Source organism: Amblyomma americanum, chromosome 6, assembly GCF_052857255.1.
Source record: "Amblyomma americanum isolate KBUSLIRL-KWMA chromosome 6, ASM5285725v1, whole genome shotgun sequence".
NCBI lineage: Eukaryota > Metazoa > Arthropoda > Arachnida > Ixodida > Ixodidae > Amblyomma > Amblyomma americanum.
Window position 1 is genome coordinate 176,140,930 of NC_135502.1, and position 22,667 is coordinate 176,163,596.

Sequence of the window (22,667 nt, forward strand, 5' to 3'; positions counted from 1 at the left end):
CATTGCTGGATGCATTTATTTTTGTGAAGCACTATTCTGATGGGTAAACTCGGAGCAAGATCTTGTGATGTTTGTATGCTTGTAGGGTTTGTGGGTTTGTGCCAAGTGAAAGAAATAAATAAAAATAAATAAAATAAATATCTGCGACTGTGATTCAAACCAACGGTGGCACAAACAGATCATCTTCGCTGGCCACTGCGCAAGAGCGCTAGACTGTCGCTGCAACCGAACATGCCTCGCGTTAAACTGCAACACATTCTCGCGCTGTGCAGTGCACATCATCATCTTCTTCAGCTAATACTACTATCAAATTAATATTTGCGCTTTGAGCTGTGTGGTGGTAGTGGAAAAGAATTGTGCACCGCATGCATTGCCGTGGACAACTTTTTGGCAGAAATACGGCACTAGGGAAATATGTGATGGTGCTAACAAGATTGCTGCAGAAATGCGGCACTGGAGCGAAGGCTGCTGGCGTACATTGAGTAAATTGCCATTGACGGTGAAAAATGAGCTGACGCTGAGGCAGCGATCGAATATCGAGCGTTAACACACCTAACATAGGTTGCCTGTTCGAATCCCTGCCGCGAGCTAGACTCTAACTTAACTGGTAAGTTTATGGTGCACGAAACGCTGAATCGTATGACGCCATCCAGAACATTCTGCGGCAAATGGTTGGTTCACAAATTTTACACGAATGTCGGGACTAACTGGCCTGACTTTGGCGCCTGCCAGACAGGGATATATATATACCGGATCAACATGCTTTAGTTTCGAGTTTTGGTGCTTGGAAATCGCACTGCCGCCTGCTGTTATTTTATTACGTTATGTGGCCACCTCGGTTACTATGGCAACCACTTGGAAGCCACCATCTTGGATTCTATCCGTGGAATCAGCGTAACTCAGTGGCTCGAAACGCAATCAGTAGAGCTAACACTGTAAGAGTTGAAGACGCATATAACTGGCTCCCTGTGTCGCTGGACACCTCAATTATGCTTTCAGGTACATGGCGGTGGTACCCACTTGCAAAAAACTGTGCTTTCGCACAATATTTTGTGCTTAGCAATACTAAACTGCCAGCCATTTTTATTTCGTTGCATTTCAGCTCTTTCGCTCACCAACTTGAGACTGAAGCACTGGTTCCCATTGTTTCAGCTTCCGGTGTTCACTCTACTAGCGGTGCGCGCACTGCTGAACATATTGCTTTTGGCATGAAAGTCAGCCGCTACTCTGCCTAGGTACAGTAATGGTAGTATCTCTTGAATACTCCGTATCTGCATGCTTAATAGGGACCATTCACTGACGTCACAGCGGCCACCATTTTGTTGTCTGTGGAGAACTGCGAAAGGCTGCGGGCATGTCTGAAGGGATTATCACCTCCTGCTCCGGCCTGTACTGCTAATGCTACGCGCTGGACAACAAAATGGTGTCCTTGATGTTTCGTGAATGCCCTCTATGCAAGGAGGATCTCCGTTAAACATAGTCGCAAACATGTTCACGGCCATCATCGCAGCCGCCAAATACACATGCGAAACTGGCTGGTTGTAACTTTTCTGATGTGGATAGGTGGGGTAAAAGCAATCAATAACCCTGGGGCGCAGGCAAACACTTAGAACATTTTCAGCATTTAATGCTGTTAAAAGCCAATATGGCCTTGCGTACAGCGTGGCACTGTGTTAACGGTTGTGTGTGCTTTTCAACTACCGTTTACAGTAGCCGATGGGTAATTCGGACTCCAATAATTCTGACTTGTAGGATATTTCGGACTTCGATGAGGCACCGTCAGTCACCCCATAGAAGCGCATACATATTCGCGATGAATATTTCGGACTTTGAAAGTCCGAAAGTTCGATTTTTCGGACTAATTTCAGTCGCCTGCGGGCGAAAATCGCCCATCTTACCGGCTTTTCGCCACGCAAAAGGCGCCATCCTGGATTGAGGTGGATTTATTCTGCAGTTGGATTGCCTTGGCATACTTTCGGTACCTCATTTTTGCCAGTAGTGGTCCCTGAGATCTTTGCCACTTTGAGGTGGCAGTCGGATTGTCATCGCCGTCAACTTGCTTTTGTCGCCAACGTTGTCGCGGGCAGTTATCGCTTGTCTCATAGGTTGAAAATTGGTAAATTGGGTTTTGGGGAAAAGATATGGCATAGTATCTGTCTCACATCTCGGCAGACGCCTGATATGGTGCTGTAAGGGAAGGGATAAAGGAGGGAGTGAAAGAAGAAAGGAAGAGAGAGGTGCTGTAGTGGAGGGCTCAGTAATGATTTCGACCCCTGGGCATCTTTAATGTGCACTGACATGTCGCACAGCACATAGGTGGGTGCCTTTGTGTTTCGTCTTCATCGAAACGCTGCTGCTGCGGTCAGGTTCGAACGTGGGTACTCCGGATCAGTAGCCGAGCGCCCTAACCAGCGGGTAAGGTTCGCCATTTGCCGTTTCGTCATTTAAGTTTCTCCGACGACGTTGACCAAGTGGCGCTCTGTCTTCACAGAAGTTACATCCGTTCACCGTTTTGTGATTGCGTCCGGCGGTTCCTCCGCTTTGAACGAAAAGCGCCTTGTCTTTGCGTGTGTTTGAGGAGCAGTGTGGTGCACACTCAAGTTGTGGACATGGCCCCCCGCGGCCGCCGGGTCCGTCAAAGAAGCGTGGAAAGTATTCAGCTAAACGCCGTGACCTTGCTGTCTAGAGTGTACAGCGAAAGCACAACTTTGGCACAGATACAGGCGCAAATCGTCGCCAGCATAAGAAATTTGCCTCAATTTAAAATCAGTGACTTTTTTAGGCTGATCTCATCTCAATAAAGTAATTTTTTGTACTTCACGGATTTTTCGGACTGTTCGATTATTCGGACAATTCTTCGGTCCCTTTAAATCCGAAAAGTCGGTTGGCGACTGTATACTCATGTAATGAACCCACTTGCATTATGAACCCCCCCCCCCCACTTTTGTCGCCCAGAATTTACTTTTTTTTTTTCCAGCATTTAGCTTTTTGTAGCTGGTTCAGCAGTTTTCGCGCCGTCCCCAGAGCATACCTTGGCAGCGTGCCAGGATGCTGCCGGCCACTGATAACATCACCACTTGTTTGTCTATCTTTTGAGGTGAGCTCCTGCCGATAACACCACCACTTATTTAAAATATATTTAGAGGAGAGCTCCTGCCAGAAGATTGGGGGGGGACCGCAGCACCTTGGGTGAACTTGCCAGAGCGCCAAGACGTTGTGTGCTATAAGCTAAGGCATAGTCATTCACATTAAGCAGTCGTCACCGTCCGGTGTGTTTTTTTAACCTTGCATAAAAAACGCGCGCCTGACCTTCAGGGCTGGTGTTCAGCATGTTCGCATTATCTCGACGCGATTGGCCGGATCGCGTGAAAGTGAATGATGCTAAACACCAGCGGCACGAACGCATCTGACCGTGTGCATTTGTTGATGACGGAAGGACGGACAGAGGTATGATATGAAATATCGACCCTTCCAAAAAAAATCTGTCGAGACTTTTTTCCTTGTAATGAACCCTCCTTCCAAACTGATGTCAACTTTTCTGGAAAAAAGTGAGTTCATTACGCGAATATGTACAGTATTTATGAAAGTTCAAACTGTTTTCTTTCGTGCCTTGCATCTTTTCTGATAAGTTTGTGCCATACAAAATCTTACTTTATTTGCTGAGGTAGCACAGGCTGATAAGCGTTATGCATGAGCCATTACTGCTTGTGCTGACACAAGATGTCAATAGCCTAAACAAATAGCATTGTAGAGAGTCATGCAGTACTGTAGCTTTGCACATAGCAGTGGTGGTAAAGACAAGTCATCCTACATCAAAATTCTTTTGATCGCAACCGTGTAACAGTGGGGAGCTAGGGCATCGTATTAGTCAATCTACACACAAACTGAAGTGACTGCAGCAAGTCTGATCCTTTCAACGTTAGCCTGCGACTAACCTGGGCATAATCACGTTGAAACAATTGCCAAGCTTTCCAGCACTAAAAAAATAAAAAGTTAAGACGAGTGGGCAACTACACCCTGAAAAGCAGATCCAATTATGCTGCCAAACACGGCTTTGAAAGTAGAATTTGTTACGGAAGCATTACACCGACATTGGTTCATATGAAGCCTAGACTGCACGCCTGTGTGTAACAAAAGTAAAAGATAAATATCCACGCCAACAACGCATGCCATCACACCTCTCCTTGGCAGCATATAGTTTCAAATGGTATCAGGCAAAAGGCACCATTAGAAAAAACAATACTCGGAGGATATCTACTGTGGTTCATTAAAGCTGCGAACTGGGCGAGTTGGTATTGATTCATATTTGAACAGCGCAATAAAACAACGGGACACAACGAAGACACAGTGCTTGTGCTGTCCTTTCTTCGTTGTGTCCCGTTGTTTTATTGCGCTGTTCAAATATGAATCTACTATGGTGTTGCAGGCTCGCTCGCATGTGCCACTTCCACCGTCTACTCTGCAGTCAAAGTGACTGCTATTCAAAAAGTTTCAATAAAGCAGTGCAGCGTGGGCTGAGTTATCAGAATAATTAATTTTTTTATCTCCCATCCCATGATCTCATTTTGACCGAAGCCAAGGCTGAAAACTCAACACAAAATTCATCCGGTCTACTGCGCACTAAAGGGCGAGCATTGCTAGCTGTCCTTGGCCTAGGCCCCGAGAGAAGGAGCACCAGCATAAAAGGAGGAGATGTCGTTTCTTTAAGTTCAGTGAGGACCCTATCATGCCAACCTAATTTTTGCTTTCGAGATGGCCCAGAATTTCTTGTTACTAGTTATAAGTACAGCCACACTGCAAGCTTATACCCCTGTCACACGGCTAGTTTGAATGGCCCTCAAGGGCCTTCGAAATTCTCAATCACCATCGAACTCGAAGGAGTTGTGTTGCTCAATGGCCATTGCAATGGTTCTCATGTCTTGCGCTAAGCTTGTGTGGCGCCACAATCGCTATTTTCAATTTTGCGCAAATAACAAAAATATTTTATATATCTACTAAATGCTAAAATACACACATACGCGCATGTCGTTTAAAATCCTTTTAGTTGCACATATGCGACGGACGCCGCACGTTGTTCCTAGCGCCATCTACTGACAGATTTAGACGCTGCTGTAGCCACTCTAATACAAGAAGAGTCTACAACAAGCCAGTCGAACTGGGTCGGAGCGCTGCTTCGTCAGGCTTAACACCTGGGAAATTTTCTTTATATCTTAAAAACAAAAGCTATTTGTCTCTTGAAACTTTATGTGAGGGTAAGAATGGGCAAATCAAAGGTGAATAGAACAGTTCAGAACACGATATTGCTGTGAGGGATTAGGGACAAAGCTGTTATCGCTGTGAAGCGGGCGGGCAGGGCGCCACCGTGTTGTTAATGCTTCGTACGCAAGCAACGCAAAGACCGCAGTGTAAAAATTGATGCGCTTAATGCTCTTAAAACCAGACTTTAAAACCAGAATTTTAAAATTATTGTACAGACTGCTTGCATTAAAGTTTACTCGAATAATATCTGTTCATGCTTTTGTACCATCAATGTATCGTGTATGAAGGTGCTCTTAGCGCCGCTCGAAACAATGTTAACAACCTTGGGCAGCGCTCGAAGGCCCTCAAAATCTCGCTGGAGTTCCGCGCTGCTCCGTTGACTCAATAGAATATTGACTCAATCACCATTGAAACTGCCCGTGTAGCAGCACACAATCGCCTTTGAGTCGATAGACTATTGGCTCGAGGGCCTTCGAAATGCCCGTGTGACAAGGGCATTAACTACAATAAAATTATATCTTTCCCTCATCACTGTCACTGTGTAGAAATGTGGCTCTTATTGCATTGTTTCACTAGTTGTATCATCATTTCACACTACATGATCCATTTTATGTTTCCCATCACACTGACCATCGTCGCAGAGTTGGCATCGATTCATGCAATACTAAATACTTGTACCAGTCATCTTGGTTTCGCACCTCATGTGACTGGAATTACCTTCCCACAGATATTGTCAGCATTAATAATAATGAACATTTGCGCTTTGCAACAGCTATCATTGTATAGACCTTTTTACAATCCTCGGGAAAACCAGTTTTCTGGGCTCTGGGGAGAATGTGGGGGAGCTTAATCCTCAACTCTTTCCTGTACTAAAGCATAGTCCAGTTCCCAATATGGCAGTGCCTGTGGACCTGTTTGTGAAAAAGCTTATACTCAGGGGCTTGAATTATTTGTCACTCCTGTGTTTTCTTCATTTTTGTGTTTTTACCACTCCCCCTGTAATGCCTCTGGTCATCAGGGGTATAATAAATGCATTGAAATGAAATATGATTGGGGAAGTCATGAAGCAGGAAAGTATCAGTGTGGTTCTGCTAGAAATTGATGTTGCCACATAATTTACGCAAGTTTGTCCAATGCCATTTGTCACGGACATGTTTATATGTTGTGATACTGGTCTGGCAAAACCCTGACTTAGTCTCCACCTCAGTGTCTGTTGTATGAAGTAGGTTTTATTTATTCTTTTTGTGAAGCGGAAGATGGGCAGCGGCGGAGCCACAACTCGGACCGCCATTTTTGCTCTTCTCAGGCTGTTTTTTCTGGGAGTCAACCCTGTAAATCCCATTACACCTTGTTGAATTGAGGCCCTGTTACCTTGCAAACCAGTTAGAGGAAAGCCACTCTGAGACCACAATACCTTCTCTGCAAGCCACCTTCCAGCTTGTGGATGTCAGCATGCTCTCTTCCTTTGCATTTTGGAAACAGACACAAGGGCGAGCAAGTTCTGCAAAGTGTGGGGGAAGCACGCATACCATATTTACTTGATTCTAAGCACCACTTTTTTTTCACGATCGTGATGCACAAAGTGGGCAGGTTGCTTAGATTCGAAAAATCTAGAATGACCCCCCCCCCCCCCTTCCCCATTTTTTTTTTCAGTGGCGACATCTCGATGATACGGGTGAGGATATACCTATTTACTCATGTAATGAACCACTCACATAATGAATGAACCCACCCCCAATTTTCGTCATTGTGAACCTACTTTTTTTTTTTTAAGCAATAGCTTTCCTTAGCGAGTGCCTCAGTTTCGCACCAACCACAGTGCAGACCTTGGCAGCACGCCAAGATGCTGCGCAGCAATAACATTGACAAGAGCTTCTGCGGGGATGGCGCCTTATGCAAACTTGGCAGAGAGCCAAAACTCGGTGCGCCCTTCACGAGTTCTAGCAGCAGCGGTGGACCACAGAGTGAGCAAGCGTGCCTGCCTCTGCGCTCTTTCTCGCAGAAAAAGGGGTGCTAGAATCTCGGAAAATACGGTAGTCGCCCAGTGGACCCACTAGGACCCAATGGACCTCAAAGTTATTAGTTCTAGAATGGTACAAGTGGCTGGGCTGCATGCATCCTTTTCTGTACTAGTGCCTTGGGCCACAACTTCGGACATGGCCCTATGTTTTCATGGGGAATTCATGCAGGTTGAGGGGGGTTGCAGTTTTTGGAGTGCCTTTTCAATTGGTGTTCCCAGCTTCCTTGCTGTGTCGTTCCCATTACAGCTTCTCTTACTGAATGCCTTGCTTTGACCGGGAGATGTTGTGATGGGTCCATTGATGGACACCTGGTGCAGTCTCCTTGCAGCATTGTCGTCCTTCGGGTGAAAGTTGCATAGTAACATGTTGGGGCCATCTTTTAGGTATAGATTGTTTCCTGGGGCATCGTTTGTTTTCTGTTGGTGTTGAAAATGGAGAACCAGAGCAGAGGCTGCTCAACGGCCCACCTGCTGCCATGTTAAAGGGACACTCAGGAGAACCCTATCGAATTTTTTTTGTTAGCAAAATCTGATAGTTCGACATTTCATGGCTTTGTTGCCGCTTGTCCGGGAGAGAAAGATGCATTTATTTCAAAGAAATTTGGATTCGAAGTTGAAAAAGTTTTTCCCGCCGCTCCGATTCAAATTCGAGAACTCTTATGACGTTACGGAGAACTCTTATGACGTCACAGGATGGAGTGACGGGAAACGTGACATAAACAGAGACTCCATGATTTCTGGCGGCTAGCGGTACGGTCTAGCAGCTGCCGAAATGAAAGCTACCGCCGCCGCACGTTGAAGGCATCTATCGGGGGTTGTTACCGTCGCTTTGTTTACGTTTGCACCGGCGTCTTGCCAGCGTTACGATGGATCCCGTTCCCGAACCCGACGACGTAGTTCTCGCAAAAACTCCAACCTGCATTCCAGCGACCTCAGCCCCACAGAGCGTGCGATGCTTTTGAGGGAGCACGGTTAGGTTACGTGCCAGCGGGTCGTTTCCCCCTTCCTCAGTGAGCAGCCGTTGCAAACTAAATATCATAACCCCAGTGCGAGGAGTCGCAAAGGGCCAGTACAAGGTCGGTGCCTTGCGCCCATCGTATGCTGCCCGGGGCTTTGGGGCCAACGGATTGTGATTCCTTGAACGGCGCGGTTGCACGGCGCAGCAGACGGCGTCGAGGTCGTCCACGGTTGCAAGGACCAAGTTATTTATTTATTTTTTTCCACAAAAAACGGATAGGGGCTCAAGGGCGGTCGCGTTTAAAGTTGGCGGCTTGAACTAAAGCCGGCGCACGACGCTTCAACGGCTTCCGCTAGATCCAACGGGTCCACTGGATCGGGCTCTCTCGCCCACTTGCATGTACCTTCAGATATGTACTGTGAATGGATGAAGTTAGCCGAGCTCGAAACGAACAGCTCCGCTCAACTGCCGAAGCTATTGAATTGCATCACAACGCGCACCTCGCCGCGGAGCCGAATCAGTCTGGCCGGGGCGGCGGCTGCTGGCGCACTCGGCGCGAAATAGAGACATGCTCTAAGTATCCCCGCCAGTGCGGCCAGAGTGTGCCGAAGCCGCTGAACGCGTCGGCGGTCAAGCGATGTGACGTCGCCGTGCAGCGCGTGCGCGCGCGTTACGCCGGAGCATAAACACGCCTTAACAGAGCCTGCTCTTTACCGCTAACCAACGTATTCGGTGCCGGCATCCATGGGAGCCACTGAAACCCCCCGCCCACTCACTCACTGAATAACAAAAGAAATCCTGTGCCGAGGTTCGGAATCGAACCAGGGCCTTCGGCATTTGAGGCGGAAGCGCTACCGCTCCACCACGACAGCTCAAGTTACAACCACAATAAAGGCGCATCTAGAGAATGCACTCTTCCGATGCAGAAATCTCCACGCTTTCGCTACGTATATCCTGGCCTAACAGAACTAGGCGATCAGCAAATTTTCTGAACTGCCTTGTACCTTGTCTGCCGTCCCTAATAAACGATTTCCGTTAAGTAGTTTGAAGTTGACTGGCACAACTGGGAATGTTTCGCCGGGCGAGCGTGCGAATACACAAGTGCTGCCTTGTACTATCGCCGACCATCGTGCCATCATAGTTTTTCATCAACCGTGGCGATCATCTGACAAGCCTTAACAGGCTCCTTCAAAGGTTAACTAGCACTTGAAACGGCACTTGGAGTTCCTCTGCTGTTCAGCGCTTGTAAATCGAGGCGCTTCAAAAACAAAACCACGGGGCACGCAAAGCTCATAGACGCGAAGCGCCATAAAAAATCAAAACTCTCCTGGCCGCCTGTGGCGCCGCCAAGCATCGGTTTTCTTTGCTTCCAACATTCAGGTTGTCTTTTGTCTGCCTTCCTTGTGTTATAAAAGTGCACTATCGGTTTTAATACAAAACTTCCTTCAATATTGAACCGTGCAACCCATCTTTGTCAGCCTCAGAAATTCGTGCAACCATGTAGGACGGAAAATTTCTCCAAGGTGGCGTCTCTTGTCCTGTGGCGTCACCACGCTTGTACTTGCGAGATTGGCCTGTGGCAGCGATACCTGTATTTTGGTTCTTGCTATTTTCTACCTTACAAGAGTTTTGTTTTTAGTAAGATCGGCGTTTTTGTGATCAGGAGCTGGTATTCTATCGATACAAGCCAACTTCAATTTCTCCTCAGTGTCCCTTTAATGCAGGCGTGCTATGTGCAGCTGCCAAGTGAGGCAGGCAGCCTTGTTGGAGGAAGCTGGCATGCTCTATACAAGACCATGCGCAGAAGCTGGAATAGGAACAGGCTGCTCCAAATCATGCCTATCATTCTGCTGCAGAGGAGCTCCCTCTTTTAAGGACACGTGTCACTTGTGACAGCTCTGTGTACTGGCCCTTCTATGTCACAGCCAACAGAAACCAATACAAACCCTGGGCAGAAGCTGGTGCTGTAATGGAGCACATGGGGCATACCTTTTCCACTTCTCTGTCACTACTAAAGCCTTCCGACAGGGAAGATGAGTGGCAGTTTAAACGCACTAGCACATGCAACAGGCAACAGCCATGGTAAGTGACCGTGTGACCGCTTTCGGTGCACTGTCATCACAATACTGTAGGTGCCGCTTGCACGCGCACAGCTTATTGTTACGTGCCTGCCACTGTTGGGGAGCTGCCAAGCATGCACTGTGCACATTTTCCCATGCTCCTACCATCGCGAGAGGCTGTTCTGTCTCAGCGTTGCGGGGAAATGGTGGCACCGATGGGTTGGCAGCATCACTCGGAGGCCAGCATGGGTCCATCAGCTGCGCTGAGCAACGAGTGGTGACATGCGTGCCAAAAGAGGCCTAGCATGGGCTGAACACATCTCTAGGGCTGGTATCCTGGCAGTGTTGCACATCAAACCCTTGTTCTGATTTATTTCAAACTCTGCATAATTCTCTTAAACTCTTGCAAGCTTGCAATGGGTGCATCCCCTTGTAAAGCACCCCTAATAGCGGGGCACATAAGACACAACCAGCCTGACTCCCTGGCCCCTGTAATGTTGGAACTGACTCGTTTAACATTTTTCTTTATTCTTTGCACAATATTAGACGGGAACGGTATGTTACAAGCAGCTTCTCATAGTCTCTAAACTTGTATGAATTTTAATAAGCATACGTGTTCACTTGTTTATTGCTATTTGTTTGCTTTCTGATGCCCACTTGCTTGGACCGATGTTTAGTTTCCTTCCAGTTGGCATTATTGAGGTTGTTACAATGAATTGCATAATGCGCATGAAGGCTGGAGCGTAACTTGAGGTGCTGGTGCACGAAATGGCTGAGCTGTGACATGCCTCCATTTTGACTGGCACTGCACCAGATCCACACGGTGGTGAGTGGAGCCTTGGACCGGCTGCACTACGAGAAGGACCCTTGCGTCAAGTACGACGTAAACCGCAAGCTGTGGATCTACCTACACCGCTGTCGCACCGAGGAAGAATTTGGTGAGAACGAGCTTGCATGCAAAGCTATCTCAGAAAAGAAAGGCAGGTTATGTCTCAGCACAGTGTTTGTTGGGGGCTGTTGGCCACCAGCTGGTCCAAGTCAGAAGCAGATGCAAAGAATGTTCGCATGCTGCGTCTCTTTGCCCCACGCATGTTTGAAGAGAAAAGAGTTTTCCATCTTTGGTGAGCTGCTGTTGTCCCCCTTGCAGAGAAAATCCACCAGGCACAGGCGGCTGCAGCCAAGGCAAAGAAGGCCATCCAGAAGAACAAGCTGCCTCGTCTGGTGAGCTCCCACGTGCCAGATTAGTAATGGTTGTTTTTAGCTCTTTCCCCAGTTTCATGCCACAAGCGCTAGTTTGCAAAGGGGACACCACAAAACCATGCCTGGCACACAGTGCCAGCACTAATTTGTGCCACTGTGTGCAGAGGGCACCTCGAAACCCAGTGCCATTTTCCTTTTCTGATACAGGTCGTGTCCCATGCTTCTCATTGCAGACTTCAGCGTACCTTGGCAGGTGTGTTCAGACCTGGGCAACATAAAACTTCCTGTTAGCTTTCACACCTCAGCCACTGCTGAAACATTCACATTATGCACTCTTAACTGTTCTATGATTTTTAACGCGACAGCATGAAGTCTCCCGTTCTGCAGAAAATCCGGCGGCATCAGCGACAGTATTGTGAGCAAAGAATCCCCAGAGAAGCAACCCAGGTGGTTTACCTAGGTCATGCGACCTTGTGGCGTCGTCACAACATGCCCCTCCTGACCGCGAGCAAACTGACAGCCATGGCAGGCGGCAGTTAAATTAATAATTGGCCGCAAGAGGTTGCTCGTGAAGAGCAACCTGGCTCACACAAGCTGCACCGGTGGCAGCACCTGGTATCATAGGGCAGTGGTGCATTTACTGAGGCAGTGCAGATACTGAGGCAGTTTTCTAATCTGCTAACCTTCGAGGGTTCTGAAGTAGACTCGTTGGTCACGTCTGTGAAGTTACTTTTTTTATTTTGGCTAAAACACTGGCTCCATCACCAGTTGAAAGCACGGAGTTCAAACCTCCTGCGTCCCATGTGAGCACCGGAGAGGAGAAAAGCGGAGAGGGAAACCTCTTCTATGCCGACATCCCAGTGACTTCACAGTGATCATACGACTTCACAGTGAGGAGCCAGGGATACGTGGAGGCGCTCGAGCGAGCTTTCAGCAAGAGTTGTTTCTTGTGCTGTGTGCGTTGTTCCTCATGTTACTTGCATTGTGGATGTACAAAGCATATCAGCTGAGTTCGAGCACTAGGTTCAACACGAGGTACTGCTCTGTGCTCAGGTCCTTCCATTTCCTTTTTGCTGGGTCAGGCATTTTTGTGCATTTTAAGAAATGTCTACTGGACCTGCAGGTACAGTAACATAAGTGTGCACCAGTGCTTTGTGTTGGTTTCCCCAAGTCTGGTCAGCGTTTCTTGAATAGCACAACGATGCATGGCCGTGCTGGTGCCAGTTGTGTCTTTTGGAACAGATGAGAGCAAGCTGCTAACAGTGCTGTCTAAATGAGTAAGGTCTGAAACCGCACTGGCTTTAACCACCTAACGGACACATTTTTTCTCGAAAATGGTACCAAACTGGTCCATTTTCATCATCATCTCATCTCTTGAGTTACTGGATAAGTTTTTGAGTAACGCGTTCCTTTTGGAAATATGGCTGCTGTGTCCCAATCTTGCCAAAACAGCTATCATTATAATTTGCAGGGACTTCCGATAGAGCAGCAGGCTTCTGAAGGCTCTAGGCCTAAGACCTATATACATACGCAAGATGTTGCTTCAGCACGGTACAAAAATTATTGTTTCCCGTTTATGCTGAATCTGTTCACGTAATCTACGAAGCTAGCTGTGCCACCTGAGTAGAAGTTCAATTCATAATTTATAATAATGACGTTACAAATGTGGATACACAGGGAACCATAGAGCAAGAAAATGCTTAGGACAAGCAGTACGCGCCCTAAACTGGACACAGAGTGCCACAAGTTGTACAAGCTGTACGACGAGTACAACAAGCTGTACTCGTCGAAAGCCAGGAATGGTTTGATCATCTGCCTCATCTGTGGGAGGTGGCAGGTTCAAAACCCACCGTTGGACACCCACCGGATGGGTACAGGTGCCCCCCAATCTGGCAATCGGTTCGTGTTCTTGAAGGGGGTGCAGTCCTGGGGGAAGTTCTGTAGGTCCCTTTATGCCTTTCAGAGACATACCCTGTTTCAAACAGCCATATGAAAAGATGGTGTACTCACTGTTCCTGTGCTCTCTGTGTGGTTGTCTCAGTGCCATGTTAGTGTTCTATGTTAGCCCCTTCCAGTAAGGATGCCCAGTCCATCAATGCCGGACTGATGGTACCAAGTCCGCTAGGGGATTAAGAGGGTAGTAGTATAGGCTAGCATGGTGATGGAACCAGCAAAAAAAAAGCATGAGCACCAGAGAAAGGAGCAACCCTTTTTCTTTGGTGCTCGTGGTCGTTGTTAGCAAAAAACCCCAGGAGTGGAAAAGTACCCAACAGCATAGAAATCATATGTCATACTGATCATAAAGGAGTCTTAATGTAAAAAAAAACTTCAAAAAATAAATATAAAAGTAAAGAAGGAAAATACAAAATAAAAAAGGAATAAAAATTGGAAAATATTAAAAATACAGCATAGGAATCCTACATCATACTGATCATAAAGCAGTCATAATTTTTAAAAAAAGAAAGAAAAATACATAAAAACAAAAAATAAATAAACAAAACAAAAACTTATTGAGCAGGGGGGATCCTTTGACGCCCCTAAGGCAAGGAAAATGAAATGAAAATTGGCTTTAAGGAAAGGAAATGACCCCTGTCTCACACATCTCAGTGGACACCCAAACTGCCTGTCTCACATATCTCAGTGGACACCCAATAGACACCCAAACCGCGCCATATTTGGGGTGCAATTACATCTATGCAATTTGTGGGGTTGATTTTAGGAGATATAAATACGTTCTCCCCACTCAATCGCGGCTGACAGGGTTCAAAGCCGCCCGACCCCACCCCGTGATTGCGTACGCTACCGAGCGCTCACCGACCACGGCAGGCCTTGCTCTGAGGGAACAAAGGAACGACACACTGGCTGACACAAACAGGCATTTATTGTTATGGCAACAATAACGCCAGCTAGCAACAAGGTACACTAATGAATCAAGGTCGTCCGACTCACCAGCAAGGTTCCGAGCGAATGTTCGCCCGCGCTAGGGCAAGGGATACTCCGCGGCCTGGACGGGATGAGAATACGGGAGCGGGTCTCCCCGTCGCTTCCTCGCCCCGCCCAAGAGCCTCACGCCCCCTCTCCCGCGCGCGGGCTTCAAGCAGTCTTGCGCGCAGCGACGCTGGCGCCCTCCCCTCCCTTGCCAGTTAAAGGGACACTGAGGAGAAATTGAAGTTGGCCTGTATCGATAGAATACCAGCTCCTGATCACAAAAACGCCGCTCTTACTGAAAACAAAGCTCTTGTAAGGTAGAAAATAGCAAGAACCAAAATACAGCTATCGCCACCACAGGCCAATCTCGCAAGTACAAGCGTGGTGACGCCATAGGACAAGAGATGCCACCTTGGAGGAATTTTCCGTCCTACTTGGGTTCGCGAATCTCTGAGGCTGACAAAGGTAGGTTGCGCAGATCAATATTGAAGTAAGTTTTGTTTAAAAACCAATAGTGCACTTTTATCACACAAGGAAGGCAGGCAAAAGACAACCTGAATGTTGGAAGCAAAGAAAACGGATGCTTGGCGGCGCCACAGGCGGCCAGGAGAGTTTCGATTTGTTATGGCGCTTCGCGTCTATGAGCTTTGCGTGCCCTGTGGTTTTGTTATTGACGCGCTTCGATTTACAAGCGCCGAACAGCAGAGGAACTCCAAGTGCCGCTTCAAGTGCTAGTTAGCCTTTGAAGGAGCCAGTTAAGGCTTGTCAGATGATCGCCACGGTCGATGAAAAGCTATGATGGCACGATGGTCGGTGATCGTACAAGGCAGCACTTGTGTATTCGCACGCTCGCCCGGCGAAACATTCCCGGCTGTGCCAGTCAACTTCAAACTACTTAACGAAAATCGTTTATTAGGGACGGGAGACAAGGTACAAGGCAGTTCAGAAAAATTGCTGATGGCCTAGCTCTGTTAGGCCAGGATATACCTAGCAAAAGCGCGGAGATTTCTGCATCAGAAGAGTGCATTGACTAGATGCGCCTTTATTAACGGCTCTAACTTGAGCCATGAACTTGAGCCGTCGTGGCGGAGCGGTAGCGTTCCCGCCTCAAACGCCGAAGGCCCTGGTTCGATTCCGAATCTCGGCACCAGACTTCTCTTTTATTCATTCAGTGGACGGGGGGTTTCAGTGGCTCCCATGGATGCCGCCGCTGAATACGTTGGTTAGCGGTTAAGCGCAGGCTCTGTTAAGGCGCGTTCATGCTGCGGCAAGGCGCACGCGCGCGCTGCACGGCGAAGTTAGGTCGGTCAAAGCGAGACCCTCTATACTCCAATCGCGCTTGACCGCCGATGCGTTCGGCGGCTTCGGCGCACTCTGACCGCACTGGTGGGGAGATTGGAGCATGTATCATTTCTCGCCGAGTGCGCCAGCCGCCGCCGGCCCGGCCAGACTGATTTGGCTCCGCTGCAAGGTGCGCATTATATTCAATAGCTGCGGCAGTTGGGCGGAGCTGTTCTTTTCGAGCTCGGCTATTTTAATCCATTCACAGTACATATCTGAAGGTACATGCAAGTTGGCGAGAGAGTCGGATCCAGTGGACCCGTTGGATCTAGCGGAAGCCGTTGAAGCGTCGTGCGCCTGCTTTGGTTTCAAGCCGCCGATTTGAAACGCGACCGCCATCGAGCACCCATTTGATTTTTGTGGCAAAAAATAAATAACTTGGCCCTTGCAACCGTGGGAGAGCTCGACGCTGCTTGCTGCGCCGTGCAACCGCTCCGTTCAAGGAATCACAATCCGTTGGCCCCAAAGCCCCGGCCAGCCTCCGATGGGCGCAACGCACCCCTCGCGACTCCCCGCACTGGGGTAATGATATTTAGTTTGCAACGGCTGCTCTCTGAGGAAGGGGGAAAGCACTCGCCGGCACCTAACCTAACCGTGCTCCCTCAAAAGCATCGCACGCTCTGTGGGGCTGAGGTCGCTGAAATGCAGGCCAGAGTTTTTGCGAGAACTACGTTGTCGGGTTCGGGAACGGGATCCAGCGTAACGCTGGCAAGACGCCAATGCAAACGTTAACGAAGCGACGGTGGCTACCCCCGATAGATGCCTTCAACGTGCGGCGGCGGTAGCTTTCATTTCGGCAGCTGCTAGACCGCACCGCTAGCCGCCAGAAATCACGGAGTCTCCGTTTACGTCACATTTCACGTCACTCCGTTCTGTGTCGTCATAAGAGTTCTCCGTGTCGCCATAAGAGTTCTCGAGTTTGAATCTGAGCGGCGGGAAAAAATTTTTCAACTTCGAATCCAAATTTCTTTGAAATAAATGCATCTTTCGCTCCCGGACAAGCGTCAACAAAGCCATGAAATGCCGAACTATCAGATATTGATAACAAAAAAATTTTGATAGAGTTCTCCTCAGTGTCTCTTTAATGTAACTGACAAGGGAATGCGTTCCTCCTCGAGGTGAGGATGCTGCTGCATGGTGCCTCGCGGGAAAGCCAATGCAGGGGATTGCAGAGCAGGTCCCCACAAATTACAACTACGGTAAACATTAGGTTTGCAGCTGCTTCAAAAGAGGTAGATGTCATTGGAAGCCCTTGTGTGAAGTGCAAGCAGCATAATGTATGATAATGGTGCCTGCAAACAATGGGAAGCAGGTTCCTTCTCCTCGTGTGTTTCTGGTCAAGATTACAGTTGCGTTTTTGTGTTGTTATCGGTTGCATTTTCGTGGTGTTGTCGTAAGCGAAAAATGTCAGGCTAAATATTGAATGCAAACAGTATAGCTTCGCTGTCTCAACATAGATGCCTTCAACGTGCGGCGGCGGTAGCTTTCATTTCGGCAGCTGCTAGACCGCACCGCTAGCCGCCAGAAATCACGGAGTCTCCGTTTACGTCACATTTCACGTCACTCCGTTCTGTGTCGTCATAAGAGTTCTCCGTGTCGCCATAAGAGTTCTCGAGTTTGAATCTGAGCGGCGGGAAAAAATTTTTCAACTTCGAATCCAAATTTCTTTGAAATAAATGCATCTTTCGCTCCCGGACAAGCGTCAACAAAGCCATGAAATGCCGAACTATCAGATATTGATAACAAAAAATTTTGATAGAGTTCTCCTCAGTGTCTCTTTAATGTAACTGACAAGGGAATGCGTTCCTCCTCGAGGTGAGGATGCTGCTGCATGGTGCCTCGCGGGAAAGCCAATGCAGGGGATTGCAGAGCAGGTCCCCACAAATTACAACTACGGTAAACATTAGGTTTGCAGCTGCTTCAAAAGAGGTAGATGTCATTGGAAGCCCTTGTGTGAAGTGCAAGCAGCATAATGTATGATAATGGTGCCTGCAAACAATGGGAAGCAGGTTCCTTCTCCTCGTGTGTTTCTGGTCAAGATTACAGTTGCGTTTTTGTGTTGTTATCGGTTGCATTTTCGTGGTGTTGTCGTAAGCGAAAAATGTCAGGCTAAATATTGAATGCAAACAGTATAGCTTCGCTGTCTCAACCACCTTCGCAACGTGGATTGCAGCCACAACTTCTTTTGCTCAATCCACTACGTACAGTAGAATATCCATGATATGAATCTCAAGGGGTCATGAAAAATATTCGTGTAATTTGAAATTTGTATCGTGCAAAACGATAAAAATTCACGCAGAAGTGTGGGAAAAAAAAGTATGGGAGTGTTTAATTATCACTATGCGATGGCAGTATATTAGCATTAGGAGCTCGTCTTGCGTTTAATTGCCCCATATCTTCTCCTTTCTTCTCTTTGTATTTTCTTATATACTGTGCTTACACAAATGTAATGCATTTTTTTCTTTCTTAGTAGATTTAAAAGGCAACTGAAGAGGTTTTAGAATTCGATAAGTTTAAAAGGGCCGAATTTGTGAAACATGCAGTTACAGCATGCTAAATTGTTTTTCCCTAGCATCTGAAATGGCGGCGTCACCGAATAAAGCGGCGTCAGCATTGAGGCTTCTCTACAGTTTACAGTGGCGGGCAGAGGCCCCAGTAATGACGTCACGTACGACGGCACTACGTTTCCAGCGAAGAAATGGTGGTTTCATGGAAGAAATCCGTCATTGAAGGTGAAGCTCATAAAGCATTGTTTGGCGGCATCGGATGACGCAAGGCAGCGGACACCTGAAATTTCGGCGGTAATGACGTTACTACAAATTTCCTCGCACTTCCCCGACGCAGTGAAAAGAAGCCTGAACATCGTTGCAGTTTTAATCGACGATTACATCACCATTTTAAATGCTAGTGCAATAAAACTTTGCACGCTTTCCCTGGAAGCTCCCTAAGTTCAATTTCTTGAATAACCTCGAATTCTTAGAAAACCATTTCAGCTTTCCTTAAAGAACACATCTCATGTTATATTCGGAAGCACTGTACGATAATAATGCGATTTTTTTTTTCTCTCTGCTCTGCATGTCAAGATAGCTACAGTAAGCTTCACCACTAAACGTTTGAGCTGATAGGAGAAGCCAAGTTTTTGACAACCTTGGGATGCACGAGCAAAGGAAAGGGTGGCTATGAATGTAGTAAGCGAAGGCACCGAGAGTGTTGAGAGCAGTAGGGAAACGAAAGAAGGGTAAACGGGCTCAGGTCTGGGCAGCACAGAACACAAAGCAGCAGTAGCCAGGTGGTGAAGGTAGCCGCTGCTGCTATGGAAGAGTGCATGTGTTAACGCGTCGAAAGCTTTGCTGCACATAATGATGTCGCGTGTATTGCAGAAGTGTTACCTCTAAAAAAACATCAACATATCCATTTCTTCCGTTCATGTCATGCGTGCCATTTCCATATTCCTCGAGCCGTTGGCTTGTAGTTGGCTTGAATATGCTTTTTGCATTTCATGCTTTTCACACCGCTTACATAATCAGTGCAGCATCAACTGCATATGTGGAAAAATCCTTGCTTTCACTTCATCCTCACTTCCATGTGCCATCACTCTTTGGAATGATCCTCCCAACATTACCGCATCCATCTGCAACCATTTCAAGATCAGCTGTGCAAACATTTCTTAGATGATGTCATGACTTCTTAAATTTTTGTCCTGCTCTTTCTTAATACTCTTTTTTTTTGCATTGCTGTTGTGTTATGCTTTGGTTTATTGTGCATCTTACAAAGACTCACACTTTCATCTATGTATGATTTGCCTGTAAAATTCTCCTGTACAATATTTTTACTTATTCTTTTTTTCTTGTATTTCACGTTCTTGTTCATATTGTCATGTAATGGTGACAGTGTCATAGACAATAGAAGAGGCAGTTGATGTGGCACTGGAATGAAATGTTTATTGGGCTGACCTGCGCCCACAAAGAACTGAACTTAGCGGTGGCAGTCATAGCAACAAGCGTGCTCTGTGGTCATCGCAGAACAGAATGCCCACTGATCTGGGCCATGCTCAGTTTGAAGCTGACAGCCAACTTTCGAGATAAGGCTTGCAAACTAACCACAACTGTCTTGAACAATGTAGAATTGGTTCCGCCTGGCTGTGATCATTTGAGATAACTCTGTTCACATCTTGCATCACATACAAAGAGGTAAAGCCGTGCACCGGTGGCATTCAGCATATATAAATAAACTTACAAAGATTTCCGAGAACATTGTGCTTATGACGTTTTTTCCCCCCGTACTCAGTACCTTACTGGGCTCTATAAAATATTATTCATGAATAAATATATATATAAATATCGCATTGAAATTGAGTTTATGTATATAAACTGTTGCGAGGAAGGCACTATGAACCAGAAGTTATATACTTATAAAGGAGACTGACACATGCTTAAAAAGCATAACAAGGTTTTACTGACGTTCTGACTGGTCCCCAGTATATAGATTGTGCGTGTGTGCGTGCATGCGTGCATGCGTGCGTGCTGGATGTAGAGGTCCTTGGAAAGGTGTGTTGTAGTAGTCATCACAGGATGGTAAATTCTTGAATTAGCCTAGACTTGAAGAGGGAACAGAAGAAACTAGTGAGGCCTATCAACGAGCTATGGTAAGAGGGAAAGTAGCAGCATCTGTTCTACAGCATCTTGCTGTAGAACAGATTTTTCGCTTTACCTAAGGCTGATGACCTTAATGTTGAAGCATTAAATGATATTCTCACAGCTATCATTAGGGAGTGCACTGTAGAAGTAGGCTGTAGGATGATTAGACAGGATACTGGCAAGCTCTCTCAGGGGATAAAAGAGCTGGCAAAGAAACACCAAAGCATAAAAGCATCAAACCCCAAAGACAGACTAGAACTGGCTGAGCTGTCAAAGTTAATAAGTGCAAGGTAGCCAACATAATGAGTTTAATATGGAGAGAATCGAGCGTGCTCTAAGGAACAGAGGTAGCCTTAAAGCAGTGCAGAGAAAACTAGGCATAGGCAAAAATCAGATGCATGCGTTAAGAGGCAAAGAGGGCACTGTCATTAGCAATATTGCCACGTGCCTTCGTAGAGCATCGACGAAAGAAGATCAACGGTCGGGATCGATAGAGGAAAAAGAAGAGGAAGAGCAGAAGGACGCTTGTAGGCTTGGACTGATCCCCCGTGCGTACTAAGCCCGTAACCGTTTTGGTGAGAGGTGCCAGGTATCGACCATGGAGTGTTCCATCTTTTGAAGGAACCATAGACACGCTGGCTTACCACCAATGCTATCGGACATGACTGCAGACGACAGTACCGAGCAACCAGGACCATCCAACAACTGGCCACATTATTGAGAGCCCCGGACATTCTTTGTAGAACCTAAGGAGGACGTTCACGAGTGGCTGAAACACTACGAAAGAGTGAGAAAACATAATCGCTGGAACGCTGCCACTAAACTGACTAACGTGGTGTTCTTCCTTGCCGCCACTGCCTTCGACTGGTTCGACAATCATCAGGATTCACTAAGTACATGGGCTACCTTTACAAGCGAGATCAAGAAAAGTTTTGGCGACGAATCGGCAAAGAAGAAGCACGCAGAACAGACATTGCTTCACCGGGTACAAGTACCCGGAGAAACTAGAGCTGCATACATCGAGGCTATCCTAAAGCTGTGCAAACTAGTGAATTCCAGTATGCTTGAAGAAGACAAAGTCGGCCAGCTCCTAAAAGGAATTGTGGAAGACGTTTATAATTTCCTGATTAGCAAAGAGAGCCTGAGCACCACCGCTGACATTATAAAACATTGTAGAACATTTGAAGCTCTCAAGCTGCGTTGAATCTCTCCTAAATTTGGAAGACTGGCCAATGTCACCTCTGTAGCCAGTGTTGAAGCCTGTCCTCCACATTCTATGGCTGATATGATACGAGAAATTGTGCGTGAGGAATTTTCCAGATCCATGGACACCTTCTGCCGTGCAGAACATCTGCGGCACAGTTGTGCACCGCAGGCAGATGTCGCCGCCCTGTCCACTCCGTGGACCCAACCTAGCGGCGCTTCGCATATGGACGATCGGAACAACTATGCCTGACGTTATGCCCACCAGCCGACTGGAAGGAGGCCCGCCTAACCTGAAGACGTGGTTCGTCAGCAGCGAGAGCCTGGCTACAACTAACGTCGTGACTTTGTTTGCCAGGACGTTTATGGCGATCGCTGGTGCGTTGCAAGGCCTATCGCTAGATATTGCCGCCGCCGTTTCCTGACTGCTCAAGACTACCGACCCCCGCCAATATTTACGGACAACTGAACACCGAACAGCAGTGATCCCTGACTGTGTCCACTTGGGACGCATACTATTCGACACATTTTCGGAGTTCATCACCTGCATCTGATCGCAGTGTGATGCTGCCACTTCAGCGCTTCAGCGCCAATGGCGGTCACCTTTTCCTCGACGTCGTGTTTCCCCTCTGGGAAAATAGGAGGTGCGGCCGTTGGAGGTGAGGCCACCGGCGAGTCGATGACGTCCATATCTCTACCCGTGTTCATGTTGAAGAACAAATTGGAAGTGTTTATTGATGGCGTGAAAACAATGGGTCTTGTAGACACTGGAGCTACAGTATCCGTTATAAGTTTGAGGTTTAAGAACCGTTTAGACAGAAAAGTAATGTTTAGTGGTGACCGTGCAGCATTATTCTGTGGTGTCGGTGGTGAACCTTTGGTTCCACTTGGTGTGTGTGCTTCGGATGTTGTTATTGGTGGCCTAACATTTAGAACAGAATTCGCAGTGCTACCTTGGTCAACGCATGATGTGATTCTTTGGATTTATTTGCTGCAAGAGTGTGGTGCAACTATGGACTGTTGTATGGGAGAGATTGCTTTGAATTTTTCTCTACTTTCGC

General features: G+C 47.2%; 1 protein-coding gene across 3 annotated transcripts in view; it reads left to right on the forward strand.

Annotated features, from left to right (window-relative positions):
• Window positions 1-22,667, forward strand: part of LOC144094191 (nuclear factor related to kappa-B-binding protein) — a 156,365-nt gene that overhangs the window by 111,515 nt on the left and 22,183 nt on the right. For all 3 annotated transcript variants that reach the window (XM_077628116.1, XM_077628117.1, XM_077628118.1), the window contains 2 exons: window positions 11,112-11,235; window positions 11,445-11,518. In XM_077628116.1, the coding sequence (XP_077484242.1) occupies window positions 11,112-11,235; window positions 11,445-11,518 (198 nt within the window). The remainder of the gene's footprint in view (window positions 1-11,111; window positions 11,236-11,444; window positions 11,519-22,667) is intronic.